This window comes from Mytilus trossulus, chromosome 8 (assembly GCF_036588685.1).
Source record: "Mytilus trossulus isolate FHL-02 chromosome 8, PNRI_Mtr1.1.1.hap1, whole genome shotgun sequence".
In the NCBI taxonomy this organism is placed as follows: domain Eukaryota; kingdom Metazoa; phylum Mollusca; class Bivalvia; order Mytilida; family Mytilidae; genus Mytilus; species Mytilus trossulus.
In genome coordinates, this window is record NC_086380.1 from 52,720,658 (window position 1) to 52,739,643 (window position 18,986).

An 18,986-nucleotide genomic window follows, 5' to 3' on the forward strand; every position below is an offset into this window, starting at 1 on the left:
CACAAACTTCCAATGCAAGTATCATTGCAAGTTGACGATCTTATTTCTAAGCCTTAATTTGTGGCCGATACAATCACTCTATGATATTGGTGCTGTGACCAGGATAATGTAGCAAAATACATGTTGTCATGGTAACTGATACATGTCTTCTCATATACTTCTCTTAATTCCTTGTTCCCTGTTTCCTTCTCATCTATTCACTCAATTCCGAGTGTTTCTAACTTCCAAAACTTCTCCAGGTCGCATTTTTCTGTCTAGCTTGATGTCATTACATTCATCATAGATGTTGGCTGGCCATTTTAACTTGGTGTACCGCGGAGTGGTCCTGACAGTAAATAATCTATTTTTGATATCACGGCAGTAGGTCCCTCACCTCTAATGATATGGTTTTCTATAATTGACCAATAGTAGTCGTCTCCTACGAGTACTGAGACTTGGAAATTGTCGTTCGCGATTACTGGATGTGCGAGTTTAATCCCGGATAAGTACGATAGTTTAGCAGCTTTGCTAATGTAAGTTTTGACTGGTCCGGCGATTTCCGGTACGATCAATACTCTGATCGGCAATTTGCCTTCGTCTGTGAGCAAATAAATAGTTGCAGTTTTTTAAGGGTCTAATTTTCTTTCTTTCTGCGCTGTCCCCGAACCCGGATAAATTTAAACTTTCTGTGCCAGTTATTGATAACTGCAATTTAGCGGCTAAGTCTTCTGTAATGAACGATATCTGTGCACCCTCATCAAAAAGAATGTTTGCTTCTAAAGATTGTTGTCCTGAACTTACAGGATTTATTGCGGTTTTGGGCATGACATTCGTGGTGGCCTGTGAATGTAAAATTGTGTCCGTTTCCTTCGCGTTGTGCTGAATGGTACTTACGGTCACACTATCTTCTTTATCTATGTGTGCATTATCCTTACATAAACTCGTGTGATGACGCTTATGACATTTTCTGCATGTTTTATTTGACTTACAATCAACCAAGTTAAGATGTTCTAACGTGTAATGAACTACTACTCGCCAGACGAGCGCAGACCGATGCAAAGGAAAGGATACAAATGTGGACCAAATGAGACTATCGTATAATTTCATGAACTGTTCGTGCTTTCTTACAGGGAATAATTTCATTTTATTCGCGCTCATTATCAAAGACGGTTAAAGATATTCAAAGTTTAATACTTATCAGAGACAGTTATTCAAAGTGAAATTTTCATAATTTATTTTCATTTTATTGTAATTAAATCCTTTGCGGACCCCCAGCATGTTAAGAATTGCACTTGAAGTGTTCACGCTACCTCTCTCTATTGTACACGACGTCACCGTTGTTGTGACGTTAGCTATTCAGGGTTCCAATACAAGTATCATTGCAAGTAGACGTTCTTATTTTTAAGCCTTACTTTGTGTCCGATACAATCACTCTACGATAGTGGTGCATCAGTAAGGAGCGTTACTTAAACAAGTATTTTTTTTTAATTACTTATATAAGTATTTTTTTACTTTAATAATGATAAAATTACCTAATTGAGTTATTTAAATTTTCAATAGAAACATAGACTAAAATTGTAATTTTCATGATTTTAAACAACATTTTATATCATAAAATAAAGAATTTATCAGATTTGAGATGAGTATAGAGATAAAGGGTTACTTTGAAAATAATGACAAAAATATTACTTGAATAAGTTATTTTAAACATTTTTGAAAAAAATAGCAATAACACTTATCTAAGGCACATATGTAATTGATTAAGGTTACAAATTATAAAACACTTCAGGTCTTAATTAATTCACAAGTATCTATCTATTTATATCAGTCTACCTTCAAGATTTTAGAGGAAAATGATAATTTGATAGTCCCAAGAGACCAATATTTGACCCAGAAGCGTCGGTATGAAAGATAAGTGCTTCGGAAAGTTAATTAGTGTTTCTAAAGAATTAGTTTTTATATATCAAGGGAAAAATAACCAGATCACTGTGAACATTATTTGAAGCTAGTAAAATCTATATTCTTGGACACCTAAAAAAATATTATTCAGAAAAATAACTTATATAAGTTATATTTAAATTAGCCTCGTTTTCAACATTACTTGTATAGGTAATTTTAATTGTTACTTGTTTAAGTAATGCCCCTGACTGTGCATAACACCACATGGAGATAACTCTGTGAAACCAGCTGAACTTTTTAGTTACGTTCTAATGTTAAGAAAATATGAAGCTTCTCAATGATCAAAATTATTCATTTTTTTCAAACTGCTATGTATTCAACCATTTTTTTTTCGATGAAGAGTCCAGTTCAATTTTGTTTGTAATTTTGATATTCTTGTCAAAGCCTCAAAGAAAATATTTGGTCAAAATTTAATGAAATTTAAACGTGATAAATTTATTTCAATTAAAGTATTGGGTACCACCTTGTTTTGAACATTTGGTTACTTTGTATTGTTTTACACATAACTACACTAACACAAAACATTGTACTAATAGAAAAAATTGTATAATCACTCGAAAAAAACACGAACGCACTCGAGAAAGGAGAGACTGCTCTCGAAAAAACCCGAAAACAAACTAATGTTTTCAATGCAATAACACGAATTTTTGTATTTTGTTTAAACATACGAAAATTCGTGCGAGGTCATTGACCGCAATTCGTTTCTGATTAGATATTAACAGAACCCCAAAAGTCATTCCGGAAAAAATAATGTGTAGATAGTTTTTATGAATATATCTGAAAATACTTTTTGTGAGTTAGCAAAGACTATTTGTAACAACTATATAAATAGTCCAATGTGTTCAGTAATAAAACCAATGTATTGTATTAGTTAATTTTACTGAATATTATCCCTGGGTATTCAGTGGTGATTTAACAGGGAAACTTGATGAAATGCTGTACACCAAGTTTAATGGTTAAACAGCAATATATTCAATAAAGAACCAATCAGAGTGAAAACATATTTATTTATAGTGGATTGGGAAACAAGTCTGCAACTTGTATCAATGCCATTTCACTTTGCGAGTACGAGTGCTACCTTATAACGGCATTAGCGTGCACTTTTTCGAAATCGACAAGGGCGTTTTTAACGATTTTTTGTAACGTGTGTGTATGTGTAAGGATAAATAGATTCCATGTAGGCATTTCCTTCTACATTTGCATTGGGTTGCGTATAACAAATGGCGTTATTCTTTATTTTGGAATTAAAACATTTAAAGGCTAATTTTATCTTTTGTGTGTGTATAATCTGGAAATTTGAGTGTGTTTCAACTTACCATGATATGTTAATGTATATGTTTGTTGGAGTATGACGCTTCGTTCAGTAAAATTTATTATACCATGGCGACCATTTTTTGTTGGTGGAGCAGTTGAAGTAAACAGACAGAACAACCAAATTTATGGAACACTGGCAATATTTGCCAACTTAAAAGGAATTTGAATTAACATCACCATGAACATGATATATGGACATAAGTTATTTACTTAATCAATATGTACAAAAGTGCGATTGCAAAAAACGGTTTTGGAATTCTTTATATTTTGTTGAACTTTTGCTAATGTTTTGTTTTTGTACTCTAATCATTTGTATGACAATGTTTGATTATACGAAGGGGACCATGTTTTTGTTGGTGGAAAATGGGACAAAAACAGACAGAACAACCGAACTTTTGCAAAACAGGCAACCTTTGTCAATGTAAACGGGATTTAGTGAAAACGAAAATGTTTTAAGTATCTCATTTACAGTTTAAACAAAATTGCGATAAACAAAAAACAGTTTGAAAATCATCAACTTCTTGAAATGTTGGCCAATGTAATCTTTTGTATTGTAATCATGTGTATATATTGTTTTTGTTAATTTTATGATGCTATGAACAGTGCTACCTTTTCATTTTAGTATACAGGTGGTACTCCCCTACATTTAGCTGTCAGTGGTAGAAATCTCGACTTAGTGAAATTGTTTTTACAAAGAGCAGATATAGATCTGAGTAAAGAAAATAAGGTAAGAGTTGTCGTTTTGCACATTATTGTCAAACTATGTTGAATCGTTCATTAAAATCAATGTCAATATAATGTTACTAATTCAAACTACACATATCTGCAAAATACTATAAATATCAGAGTAAACGTTTTTTATGTATCCACAATTATAAAAAAAACAAGAAATACTTATATCAAAATCAATGAGGTTTTATAGGAATCAAGGACAATTAATCGATTAAGATGCATTTTTCTTGGTTTAAGTTTCCTTTTGTATTTCAATCAGATAAAATTAGGACAAGGATGTATCATTCATAAACGCGTGTATGTATTGCCACTATTTATTTGAATATAGTCTGAAAATGTAGATATAGTTAGTTATCAAAGGTACCATGATTATAAACCAGTACGCCAGTCTCGCGTTTCGTCTACATACGACTCATCAGTGACGCTCATATCAAAATATTAAGAAAGCCAAAACAGTTGAAGAGCATTGAGGATCCAAAATTCCAAAAAGTTATGTCAAATACGGTTTAGGTAATCTATGCAAGGGATAAGCAAATCCTTTGGGTTTTTTTTTTAATTCAAAGTTCTGTAAACATGAAATTTACAAAAATTACCACATTATTGATATTCATGTCAACACTGAAATGTTGACTACTGGGCTGGAGATACCCTCGGGGACGAAACGTCCACCAGCAGTGGCATCGACCCAGTGGTGTTAATAGTTATTAAAGGTACCAGGATCATACTTAAGTACGGCAGATGCGCCTTTCGTTTACCTAAGAATCATCACTGACGCTCATATCAACAAATTTATAAAGCCAAAAAAGTACAAAGTTGAAGAGTATTGCGGATCCAAAATTCCAAAAAGTTGTGTCAAATACAGCTATGGTAATCGATGCCTGGGATAAGAAAATCCTTAGTTTCTCGAAAATTCTTTCATTATTGATATTCATGTCAACACCGAAATGTTGACTACTGGGCTTGTGATACCCTCGGGGACAAAACGCAGATGCATCGACCTTGTGGTGTAAATATTTATCAAAAGTACCAGGATTATAATTTTATACGCCAGACGCGCGTTTCGTCTACATAAGACTCATCAGTGACGCTCAGATCAAAATAGTTAAAAAGCCAAACAAATACAAAGTTGAAGAGCATTGAGGACCAAAAATTCCAAAAAGTTGTGCCAAATACGGCTAAGGTAATCTACTCCTGGGTTAAGAAAATCCTTAGTTTTTCGAATAATTTAAAGTTTTGTAAACAGTATATATAGCTAAAAATTTAAACAGTTTGCTAAATTCCATATGATCTTTTGTTTTATTGATTTACATCTTGAAAATGTCGTAAATATTACATAGTTGTCCTTAATTCATGTGTTGAACTACTGCTAATTAATATCATAAATCTAATTCTTAGAAGGAAGGTATTTCTAAAAATCAATTTTACATCAATCATTTTTAAAATAGATTAGAATACATTTATATGAAGAATGATCAAATGCTTGTTAAATCTGATTAAATTAGATATTGTGATATATACTGAGCCAACAAAAATTTGCAACAAATTAAAAATTTATTTTTTATTACAAAAACATGATTTTAATAACAAAACGGAACTATGAAAAGTCAGAAGCAAAACGAATGTTTATCACTCACATTCAAAAGGCATTTTTTTATCTGGAGTGCAGTAGGGTCCAAGTGTCTGAATGGGTATAGAGTAAAATCACAAAAATACTGAACTTAGAGGAAAATCAATTCGGAAAGTCCATAATCACATGGCAAAATCAAATAAAAAAACGTATAAAAAACTAATGGACAAGAACTGTCATATTCCTGACTTGGTACAAGCATTTTCAAATGTAGAAAATGGTGGATTAAACCTGGTTTTATAGCGCTAACCCTCTCACTTTGATGACAGTCTCATCAAATTCCGTCATATTTTCATTGATGCGTTAACTAAACAGACACAATAAATAAGTAGTAAAAATATGGGTACATCAGTCATCATCGTATAACAATTTTAAAAGGAACAATTCAACAGAACACAAACACATCTATATACAAGCACATTCATTGATTTGTGTGTCATACAATTTTATACGTCACATACATAGGCAATGTTAGCATACAGGGTCAAATAATCAAAAGTATGTAAGAATAAATTTCAGAAATTAGACCGAGATTTGAAATAGTAATATATATGTAAACCTCAGATCTATGTACGACCTCAAATCTGTGTCCGTTTCTCAAATCTATGCCCCATCGTGACGTCAAACGCTAATCTATGTCCATAAAAAATTCTTCGGCCTCAAATCTGTGGCCGATTTTTAATCATGACGTCATTCGCAAATCTATGTCCTTAAAAAATAATTCGGCCTCAAATCTGTGGCCAATTTTTAATCGTTACGTTTTTTTCTCAAATCTATGTCCGTTATACATGTTATAAAATATAAGGCTTTAAAACTGTGCAATGTTTTAATTTTTTTTCAGCCATGCGCAAATTTATGCCCGTCTAATAATTTCGGCCTCATAGTTTGTTTTTTTATTAAGTCATTTCCCATAGTTCAATATTAATTTATTGGTATGTGTTCTCCATGTGTGTACAAGAGCTTAATTATAAGTAAATTTCGCTTGTATTTAAACAGGGACTAAGAAAGTCCCTGATTTAAAATATCGTTTTTTAAGTACGGTCTTGTATGATTTATGTTTTATATAAACTAATTTCTCCATGTTTGTGGTTAAGTCTTTACATGTGTTTGTTATTATTGTATGCCGTCTTCAAGAATAAAACTACACATATTTTTTTTAAAGAATGACTATTTGTATGCAACTTCAGCTTACTTCAATTGTCTCTAAATTCTTTCATATTGCTGTTAAATTGACATTTATACCACTTTATCTATTATATGTTTCTTCAAATATCAATAAAATCATTCTCAAATTGCTAAAAATACTAGTTACCTGCTCTATATTTTTATTTAAACTATTTGTGAATCATAATAGCATATATCAATTGTTCGGTCTTTAATAACAAAAATCTTTCCCCGAGATGAATCATTCTTAATGTGTTGGCATATTCCTGATCATAAAAGTAAAGCGACAAAAACTTGTTTTACCATTCTGTCCGAAAACGGCACTTTCAATTCGTCAACATTTTTTTTTGCTCCCCAATTTTGATGTTCTTCTTTGGCTTGGCAATCTGTACAATGTACGGCATATCCGCCCAAAACGATTCTGGATTTGGATACTTTGAAATACCTTTTTTGCGCTTATTTGATATAGTGTATCCTTCATTTGGAATAGTGTCCTGCTCCGCCATCATTCCTTTTATGCAATGACGTCATATACTTGATAACGTTTTTTTATGTTTAACGTCGATGAAAGGACATAGATGTTTGTGCCAAAAATAGCCATAGATTTGAAGGACATAGATTTGAGACAATACAGGACATAGATTTGGATCGTCTATGACGTAATATGAAAAAGGACATAGATTTGGGGAAAGGACATAGATTTGAGGCCGGACATAGATTTGAGGCTTACATATATAATTCATAAGAATCCACAAATAGTTAATTCCAGTACGCGATTGAATGATTTTGACGTTGTGGTTCAACGTATTTTGTCATTCATAATAGAAATGTATCATAATGACACACAATAGAACAATATCACACTGACGAGATCTTTTATGCAAAATCAAAATATCGTACATGCTCCACGTGCATAGATGACAGATTGGCAACGTTTAGCATTCACTTTAGTATCTTTTGAATTTGTCGTTTTGGAATTTTATTTCATTCCCTGATTAGTACTTTTTTAAGTTCTTTGAAAATGTTAGAAATGATGACTCAGCATACATTCACAGTTAAGAGTATGCATAGTTTATTTAAAGTCCTAGATGTTTACGGATGCGTCGGTTCAGCAAAGCCCTTACAAGTTTGATCGGATTGAGGTCTGGGTATCAACTCTTGCATTTCCAGTTTGTCTGTATCCTGTATTCTTCCGCCATATTTCTTTCCTGCACAGTTATTTTTGTGTCGCAACATATCGTTTAGATATTTTACATATGATATCGAACAATTATTGTTCTTTTTATTTTCATCCTGTATGACCGAGCACTTTGTTTTGGAATAGTTATCTTTCCGAACACTGTTTTTCCTGTTATTACTTCTCTTTATATAATAAGATACCGCGAATGAAACCGACATTTTTTTTTCCAAATTGCTGTTACATCTTCACGATATTTTCTCATTGGTTCGAAGCAATATGCTGACTAAATATACGAGTTATTTTCCCTTCTGTATTTTATATAAAGAACATGCATTTGTAGCTAGTAATCAACAAGTGATAAAGACCAATGATCTGTTGATATAAGGTCTTTGGTCCATTGAAAATATAATGTCAAGTTTGGTAATTTTCTCTCCTCTTATATTCCAAACTAAATCATCATAGATAACAGGTATTGTTTTACGATAGTATTACTCGTAACACATATAGTAGGCGTCTTTTAATTCAATTTGTTCCGTAACCATAAACCAGAAGTGAAATTTTGTATACCGAAAGTACCTATTCATCTCTCTTTTTTTTTTAGCAAAAATATATAAAAACTATACATTTTTGAAATCAGTTTATATTAAACTACCATCTGACAGCACATTTGACATTTTAGACTAGAAGTGATTATTGTTCTACCAAAATATGTAGAGTTGGGTGGAAAGACGTTCAATGGCTCTCTGAACAGATGGTTTTTAATTATATTTGCATTCGCCTGATTGTTTTTTTGCGGAGTATTGTTGTTTTAAAAGTTAAATATTTGATAGATGATATCGAATAGTTTATACGTTTTTAAAAGGGACACTGTTTAACCATTTTGTTAATCGAACACTTTACTTTCTCAAACTTATATCCCCGTGCACTGATTGTTTTGTGAGGAGTACTTCTTTGCAACCGTTAAAGAATACGACAACATTATTTTACCAAATTGCTCGTTATATCATTCTAACGAATTTTCCGGAAGAAATCCGAAGAATCCATATGTGGTTTATTTCCCTATATACATTGGATATAAGTTATATGCATTTGTAACCGGTAAACCATGAGTGATAGGGTCTTTGATTGAAGGTCCTTGTTTCACCAAAATGAAAAAAAAGGTCGAAGTCAAAAGCCAAGGTCATGTTTATTAATCTTGGTTTATTATCACTTAAGATATCGACAAATATTTGTTTTCTAAATTGTAGACACATGGTTAGATATACTATTTTGGTTGAAAATGTACGTTGGTATTTAATTGGATGTGTTTTACCCTTTTTTAGCTGTGTGTTGTTTTAAGACATAAATCTTATACATTTTGGACAGTAGAGACTATAGTTCTTTTGATTCAGGTCCTTGCTTTTGACCTTGAAACTGAGGTCGACGTTAAAACTAAATTTGACGTCCTACATTTTAATCGTTGCTGTGTATTTTTATTGGTAAATAATAAAGTCATAGTTCATTTTACATTGTAACCATTTGTAGCTCGGAAGTTTTGAATTTTTGCATTATTTTATCCCTTCGTTTGATGTGTTTGAGCTCTTGATATTGCCCCTTGATTAGGATTTATATCTAGAAATTGACTATAAGCATGATAAGGGTCGGTTGAAAAAAAAATCTTACGACAAAAGATATTATTTCAGCTCCCAATAGTGAAGCATTGGGTAACTGAAATCATTACTTCGTAATTTTACGGCCGCCGTCACGAGTTGGTTAACCGTTATGCAATATCTGTTATATAGATGATATCGGATATTTTCCTTATGTCGTAACTACAATCCCGTTCCCTTTTCACGAATGTGACCTACTGAATTAGACTTTTTACTTTTATTTGTGATTACTTATTGTGTCTGTTTGTTTTGTTCACACATCATTATCAATATTATTAAATTGATGCGACTGTCGTACTAGTGAGAGGTTTAGCGCTATAAAAACAATTTCAATTAACCATTTTCTACATTTGAAAAAGCCTGTACTAAGTCAGGAATATGACAAATGTTGTCCATTCTTTTTGTATGTGTTTTGTCATTTGATTTTGCCATGTGATTAGGGACTTTCAGATTGAATTTTCCTCGGAGTTCAGTATTTTTGTGATTTAACTTTTTAATGTTAAAAAACGTTATATTTTCAAAACCAGTGAAAAGTAAGAGTTACATAAAACTAAATGTAAAATTTTGTTAACCAGAAGTTCTTACCATTTTTCCATATTTTTATTAATAGTATATAGAAACCATATTTGATATATAAAAAAACAACATACATTAAGCTAAACTGTACTAGAATTGACATTTTAAACGGGAAGTCAATATGTGTCGATCAAAATATGTACATTTTGCCGTCGAAAGATCTTGAATTGTTCTCTGCAAAATTAGTATTTAAAAAAAAAAAATTCTTAATTACTGGAAATTCAAAGATTATAGCGTGCATTAATTATTGCGATTTTTTCTTTAAACATAAAATGCAATTTTGATTTTTGCGATATTGAGCAAAATCAGAACTAAAACTTAAATAAAAAAAATCGAGTTTCAATTGTTGCGAATATAACCCTGTCGCAATGTTCGCATTAATTAAAACATCACAATAATTTCTGAATTTACAATATTTTTTTCAATATATACCAAAATTTCCTCTTTCACATATTCTAACATCGGACTCGAACAATTTTCACCCTGTTCAGAGCCTCATAGTTAGTTTTGTATGGGTTTTTTTTTAAATTTTGGTTCATTTATCTGTTTCGGAGTTTAGTGTGACGTCCATTTTCGATGAACCACTATACATTATGTTAAGAACCAGCTGAAGCTAACCATCGGGTGGGGGATTTATAGGTATGATTAAGACCCAGTGGTCGCTTGGGCTGTTTTATGCTTGGGTGTTTGTCTCTTTGACACATTCCCCTTTCCATTCTCAATTGTATTCAAAATGTTATCAAACGATAAACATTTTTGTGGACATACCATATACACAGTTCTAGATGTTCTTTTGTGACAATAACATATGTTATTCTGATGAAAAAACATATGACGCATGTGTTTTATTATTCTCATCTTGACAATTAATTGATATTAATACCTCTTCCTTAATTCACCTGCTGAACCACCGGTATCTTAAAATATAAATCTTTCTTAAGCGCAATTTTACATCCAGAACTATTTGTTTAATATAATCCTATATTTCAAATATCAAAATGGTAGGCAATACGTTTCTCATATAATTATAGACATGGTATGCTTAATAATTATTTTAATTTACACAACTGTCTTTTTTGCCTAATATAACTGAATGGTCAACGATAAGTACATATTATGAAATAATAAATTATTTACCACATTTCTATTTTTTTTTATTTTGAAATTGTTATCAAGCCTTGAACCTGTGACACCTAATCGTATTCAGCTAAAGCTTTCTTTAAGATTTGTAAACCTCCATTCCAATGTAACCTTGTATCTTCATCAAAATGAGATAACATATATAATATCGGCATCACATTTCCACCTGTAATATTTGTGTTTCATTAATGGATTCTACATATTGAAAGTTAGATAATCACTTTTTATAATTTTCTGTTCTTGGTTTTAAATTCAATGTACTTCGTGATTGGTTTATACATAGCAAATCTGCAGTGTTTATCATTTGTTTCTCATCAGATTTCAATAGGAAATGGCTGCATAAAGAGTGTTCATATCACACTACACTTGTGTTAACATTTTATGACATACGAATGAAAAAAAACAACATGGGAATAAAATTGATGATGTTTTGATCTTTATAAAATTAAAAAGATATGATTTGATTGCCAATGAGACAATTTTTCACAAGATATCAAAATGACGTAGATGTTAGCACGTTGTGTCTTTCTACAATATAATGTCGACAACTTTCTTTGCGTATTATCTTATTTCTATTGTCTTATTGAGACAACACTCATGAATTCTGTCCGTACTTTGCGTATTAGACATCGCTATCGTGTTCCCAAATCATTTCTACGAGGTTTGTTTTATTATACCAACGATTGATACTATGAACATTTCAAATCTTCAAACACTCAGATATTACATGTGGTTACTTCAACATACTTCAATTGCTATTAGAAAGAACAAAGATCGATCCAAATAGCGTAAATGAGGTATCAAAGGAAGTTCTTTACAGCATTGTCAATTAAAATCAATAGCAACACAATGTTGCTTATGAAATCAATACATATCTACCCAAATAATAGATAGCAGAGGGGTGAAGGACAATAATATTTAAAAAATACAACAACAACAAAAAAGCAACAAAAACAAAACAAATACCAAGATAAACGTCTTTCATGAAGTCATGTTTATGCAGCCACTACATATTTGATTAACGTGTAAAGACGGTAACCCTTCAATGTTGGAGATGTAATTGTGTTGCAAAAAAAAAAATAAGTAATTGCCGTAACAAAGTTAATTAAACGAAACTTAACATATAATACAGATTTAAAAAGAAAGGTCCTATCATAAATAAGCAAATGTTTTTTTAAAAGTGACAAAAGCCGTTAGTTATGTTTTTGAGAACTGACAAAAGTCCAATCAGAACAAGAAAATACAAGTTGATAAATTGGCTTTCAATTATTCGACTTTCAGTGTTCTTGTGAAGGGAAATCTAGAAATTCACTTCTGACGCATCGAAATTTATTATTTTGGCAGCTTTATCTACATCATATCATATTTAAATGGCCTAGAATGAGAAATCGATCTTGGAATCTGCCCGTAAAGAGATCATTTGTTATCATATATTATATGAGTGTGATACAACCATGATAATGTTCGTGTATTTTATTATAAGTTTTACGCCACATAGAACTAAAATTGTAATACTAAGGCGACCAGTTATTGGTGGTGGAAGAATCTGGAATAAATAGACAGAACAACCTACTTTCTGGAATACTTGACCAAGCACATCAATATGTTTTTGGAAATCACAAGTTCATAGAGTGAAAAAAGAATGAACTACAAAAAGATAATTGTGATGAAGGTTTTAGATTTTTGCGAGTTTTTTTTTACATACCAACGAATGATACTTTGAACATTGCAACTTTTTTTCCAGGATGGTGACACTCTTTTACACTCAGCTGTTGGCGGTGGTCACCTCACTATACTTCAATGGTTATTAGAAAGAACAGAGATCGATCCAAAAAGCGTAAATAAGGTATTGAAGGAAATGCTTTACAGCATTATCAATAAAAATCAATGTCAACACAATGTTTGCTTATAAAATCAATATATATCTACCCATAATACTAGATACCAGAGGGGTGAAGAGCAATGATATTAAAAAAACACCCCCCCCCCCCAAAAAAAAAAAAGACCTTATACCAAGATAACAGTCTTTCATGAAGTAATGTATATGCAGCCACTACATATTTAATTAAGATTTTAAGATGTTAACCCTTTAATGTTGGAGATGTTATAGTGTTGCAAAAAAAATATTTAACGTAACAAATGTAATTAAACGAAACTGAACATATGATACACATTAAAAAAAGTCCTATCATAAATAGGAAAATATTTTTTAGAAGCGACAAAGGCCATTAAATATGGTTTGGAGAACTGACAATGATTTAATCTATACAAAAAAATACAAGTTCAATAATTGGCTTTCAATTATTCGGCTTTGAGCGTTCTTGTAACGGAAAATCCAGAAATTCGCTGCGGACGAATTGAAATTTATTAATTTGACAGCGTCAACTACATCATATCATATTTCAATTGCCTTGAGTGAGACATCGATCTTGATATCTGCCCGTAAAGAGATCTTTTGATATAATATGAGTGTGATACAACCATTATAAGTTTAAAGCCACATAGAATTAAAATGGTTATACCATGGCGACCAGTTTTTGTTGGTGGAAGAATCTGGGGTAAACAGTTAGAACAACCGATCAGAATCACATTCAGGATTATTTTGAAATTACAAGTTCATAGATTAAAAAAAAGTACTACAAAAAGATAATTGTGATGGAGACTTAAGATTTCTACGATTGTTTTTATACCAACGAATGATACTATGAACATTGCAACTTTTTTTCCAGGATGGTGACACTCTTTTACACTCAGCTGTTAGAGGTAAACACCTCAACATACTTCACTTGTTATTAGAAAGAACAGAGATCGAAACAAACAGCGTTAATAAGGTATTGAAGGAAATGCTTTACAGCATTATCAATTAAAATCGATGTCAACACAATGTTACTTATGAAATCAATACATATCTACCCGATATAATAGATAGCAGAGGGGTGAAGGGCAATGATATTTAAAAAAAACAAAAAACAAACAAAACAAAAAGAAAACAAATACCAAGATGAAAGTCTTTCATGAAGTCATGTATATGCAGCCACTACATACTTAGTTAAAGTGTAAAGATGGTAAACCTTCAATGATGGAGATGTATTAGTGTTGCAAAATAAAATTTAACGAAACAAATTTAATTAAACGAAACTGAACATATGATACAGAATAGAAAAAACGTCCTGTCATAAATAAGCAAATGTTTTTTAGAAGTGACAAAAGCCGTTAATTATGTTTTGAAGACCTGACAATAGTCCAATCAATACAAGGAAATATAAGTTCAATAATACGCTTTCAATTATTCGGCTTTAAGCGTTCTTGTAAAGGAAAATCCGGAAATTAGCTTTGGACGCATTGAAATTTAGAAAGTGTCGCTTTCATTTCTTTTTTTTTTACTGTACACAAGGTTTGAAAAAAAATTAAGTTAAAAAAGAAAAATGATGTTAAAGTAAAGTCATAGTTTTTTCTGTATGAATATAATATTTGATATGATTGCCAATGAGATAATTGCCCACTGCGTTACAAATATCGTATATGTTAGCATATTGTTTGTTTTTGCAATATTATTTTTACAGCATTAACTTCATCATATCATATTTCAAGTACCTTGAGTGAGACACAGGTCTTGAAATCTGCCCATAAAGAGATCATTTGTTATACATGTAATATTAGTGTAATACAACCATGATAATGTTCGTGTATTTAATGATAAATTTAACGCAACATATAATTAAAATGGTTATACTAAGGCGACCAGTTTTTTGTTGGTGGAAGAATATGGGGTAAACAAACAGAACAGCAGACTTTCTGGAAAAATTGGCCAAGCACATTCATGTGTTATAGAAATCACATGTTCATAGAGTGAAAAAAAAAGTTACTACAACAAGTTTATTGTGATGGGGGTCTAAAAATGATCAATCTAAATACTTTTATAAATGCTTTGACATGAAATTGGATCCAAAGGATTTTTACAAATTATTGTAAATGGCAAAAATATATTTCTGTCCTTCATGTTTGTTGATAAAGATATATGTTAAGTTGTGGTAATAGCTATATCAAGCAACTACAACAAAGTCTAAAGAAAAAACTGGGTGTTTGGCAAATGGTAATTGAAAAAATTGAATTCGCACGACTGACAATATTTTTTTTCCAGTTCAATTTGGATGAATAATCTATTTCAAATTGACAAAAACCCAGTGTTTTTTCAAAGACTGGTATAGTAAAGCTATGAAGATGTTATTATCGGGGAGAAATGTTTATCAGTTTCAGTAATATTTTCATATGAATTTAGTCATCATGAAATAATAGCATAATTTCTATGCTAACTAAGACTTCCAAAAAATAAATAAGGGAGATTGTAAATAAGTATCTCCTTTCAGACCATTCTCAAACACAAAAAGGGAGTAAAAAGATACCAGTCAACAAAAGAAACGATACACGACTTTTATTTCAAATTACAGATAAAGTTTTCCGTTTACAGGACCAATATTGAAGGTAGTAATATTTAAAGACCAAGTAAATATAAATCCGTTTAAATTTTTTTTTTTTTTGCTTTCATGACGTGATTTGGCGAAATTTATCTTTTTGACAAAATTTACATAAAACGACAAGTTTAAAAACAGAAGTTCCAACTAATGATGCCAACCCCTCATTTAAAGGTAAAGACAATGTTTGCCATCACTTTATTTTTTAAAAATCATACAGTTTCTTCGTTTATTTGTAAAGCAAAGTTCGGCCCCACAAAAAATCGTTAAAACAGTCAGGGGCGTTACTTAAACAAGTTATTTTTTTTAATTACTTATATAAGTATTTTTTTATTTTAAAAATAATAAAATTACTTAATAGAGTTATTTTAATTTTCAATAGAAACTTACACTAAATGTAGTTTTCATGATTTTAAACAACATTTTATATCATAAAATAAAGAATTTATCAGATTTGAGAGGAGTAAAGAGATAAAGGGTTACTTTGAAAATAATGACAAAAATATTACCTGAATAAGTTATTTTATATATTCTTGAAAAAAATAGCAATAACACTTATCTAAGGCACATATTTAATTGATTTTGGTTACAAATTATAAATAACTTCAGGTCTTAATTAATTCACAAGTATCTATCTATTTTTATCAGTCTACCTTCAAGATTTTAGAGGAAAATGATAATTTAATAGTCCCAAGAGACCAATCTTTGACCCAGAAGCGTCGGTATGAATGATAAGTGCGTTGGAAAGGTAATTAGTGTTTCAGAAGAATTAGTTTTTATATATCAAGGGAAAAATAACCAGATAACTGTGAAAATTATTTAAAGCTAGTAAAATCTGTATTCTTGGACACCTATAAAAATATTATTCAGAAAAATAACTGATATAAGTTATATTTAAATTAGCCTCGTTTTCAACATAACTTGTATAAGTAATTTTAATTGTTATTTGTTTAAGTAATGCCCCTGACTGTAAAATGTATACATTTTCAATTGATTTGCCATTGACAGTATGTGTAGAGAGAATTTAAAAAAAGCAGTAACAATCTTAAAACTTATCCGAAAGGTTCCAAATTTACAGTGTATTGTTTCCATATCTAAAGCATTGATTTGAGATGAAAAAAAAAAATTGTTTGTGCATTTTTTGAAATTTAAAAAAAAACTTTTTTTTACTACCATTTGCCATTAAAAAAAATCCTAAGCTGCAATGGCTTCAGGATAGAATAAATCATTGAAATCAGGCAACAACTAAGTTTTAAAACAAAGTAGGATAAGTTCAAAACCTATATTGTATCTTTTGTGAGACTGAATTGGAATCAATTGAACATTTACTTTGAGACTGTAATTGTGTAAAACAATTAATCTACACTGCTACTTTTGCATAGGTACTTTTTCTGTACAAAAAATCTGTGGTACTGGAAAATTACTTTTAAAATATGGTACTTTTTTAGTACTTTAAATTTATTGTAATATTTAGGTACCTGTTTTTTACAGTACTTGATTTGTACCTAATATTTTAGGTACACATTTAGTACTACACAATTAAAGTACAAATTGAGTACTTAAAATTTGAAGTACAAATCAAGTACTGTAAAAAACAAGTACTTAAATATTACAATAAATTTGAAGTACTAAAAAAGTACTATATTTTAAAAGTAATTTTCCAGTACTACAGATTTTTTGTACAGAAAAAGTACCTATGCAAAATTAGCAGTGCAGGGCCGTAAATCTCAGTGAAATCCTAAAATAAAATGTTCGCTCCTAGATTAAAATACTTATCTGTGTTACAAACTGGTGCTGAAAAATGTACATTACAAGAAAATAAGCATGCAACGCGTGTTTTAAAGTTACACCGGATCAATAAAATCCAAATCATGCACTGCTGGTGAACTGTGACCGAAATGTCAATTTCCTACAATGACAAAAGAAATTACATTGTGCACATTCCATCTCTATAGATGTTGTCTGTTCAACGTCTCCACCTGAAAAGAAATAAAAAGACTGAGTTTTCGTTATTATCAACCCGCGTCACGTGATGTCTCCTCAATCTGGCGCGCGCGCTGGACCTGAAATAAAATAAAAACTTTCCGAACTAAACATGAAACTTCCCCGGAATAATATAGACCCCTTACAGAAACAAACAGACAAACAAACAAACAGACAGACAAACAAACACACACACACACATAACAATCAATCATGTTTCAAAAAAGGGGGGGGGGCAAGACCGTTTACAATTGCTTTTTAGAAGCAATTGATTTAAATTGTAAAACGACAATTTTAACCATTCTGTTCCGTTTATATAAAAAAAAAATCCCTAGGACCCACCCCCCCTTTTTTTTACCCCCCACTTACAAATGAATGTGTTTGATCAACCAATCAACGTGTTCAACCAACCAACCAACCGACCAACCAACCAATAAATCAATCAATCAATCAGTGCATGTTTCCGTCTCATGTGTTTAATATGGAGTCCACGATCTCATTTGTTTCTTTCTCGCTTGTTTCAAGAAACACTATCAAACGTGTTGTTCAACCAACCAACCAACCAACCAACCAACGTGTTTAATCAACCAATCAACATGTTTAGCCAACCAACCAACCAACCAACCAACCTACCAATCAATCAACCAATCAGTGCATGTTTCCGTCTCATGTGTTTAATATGGAGTCCACGATCTCATTTGTGTCTTTCTCGCTTGTTTCAAGAAACACTTTCCAATGTGTTTAACCAACCAACCAACGTGTTTAATCAACCAATCAATCAATCAATCAACCAATCAGTGCATGTTTCCGTCTCATGTGTTTAATATGGAGTCCACGATCTCATTTGTTTCTTTCTCGCTTGTTTCAAGAAACACTATCAAACGTGTTTAACCAACCAACCAACCAACCAACCAACCAACCAACCAACGAACATGTTTAGCCAACCAACCAACCAATCAATCAACCAATCACCAATCGGTGCATGTTTCCGTCTCATGTGTTTAATATGGAGTCCACGATCTCATTAGTTTCTTTCTCGCTTGTTTCGAGAAACACTATCTAACGTGTTTAACCAACCAACCAACGTGTTTAATCAACCAATCAACATGTTTAACCAACCAACCAACCAACCAATCAATCAATCAATCAATAAATCAGTGCATGTTTCCGTCTCGTGTGTTCAATACGGGGTCCAAGATCTCAGTTTTTTC

General features: G+C 31.4%; 1 protein-coding gene across 1 annotated transcript in view; it reads left to right on the forward strand.

Moving 5' to 3' along the window:
• LOC134727751 (ankyrin-1-like) overlaps positions 1-18,986 on the forward strand; it is a 619,083-nt gene that overhangs the window by 294,477 nt on the left and 305,620 nt on the right. Inside the window, exons 12-14 of the mRNA XM_063592138.1 lie at positions 3,875-3,979; positions 13,065-13,166; positions 14,050-14,151. Of these exons, the coding sequence (XP_063448208.1) occupies positions 3,875-3,979; positions 13,065-13,166; positions 14,050-14,151 (309 nt within the window). The remainder of the gene's footprint in view (positions 1-3,874; positions 3,980-13,064; positions 13,167-14,049; positions 14,152-18,986) is intronic.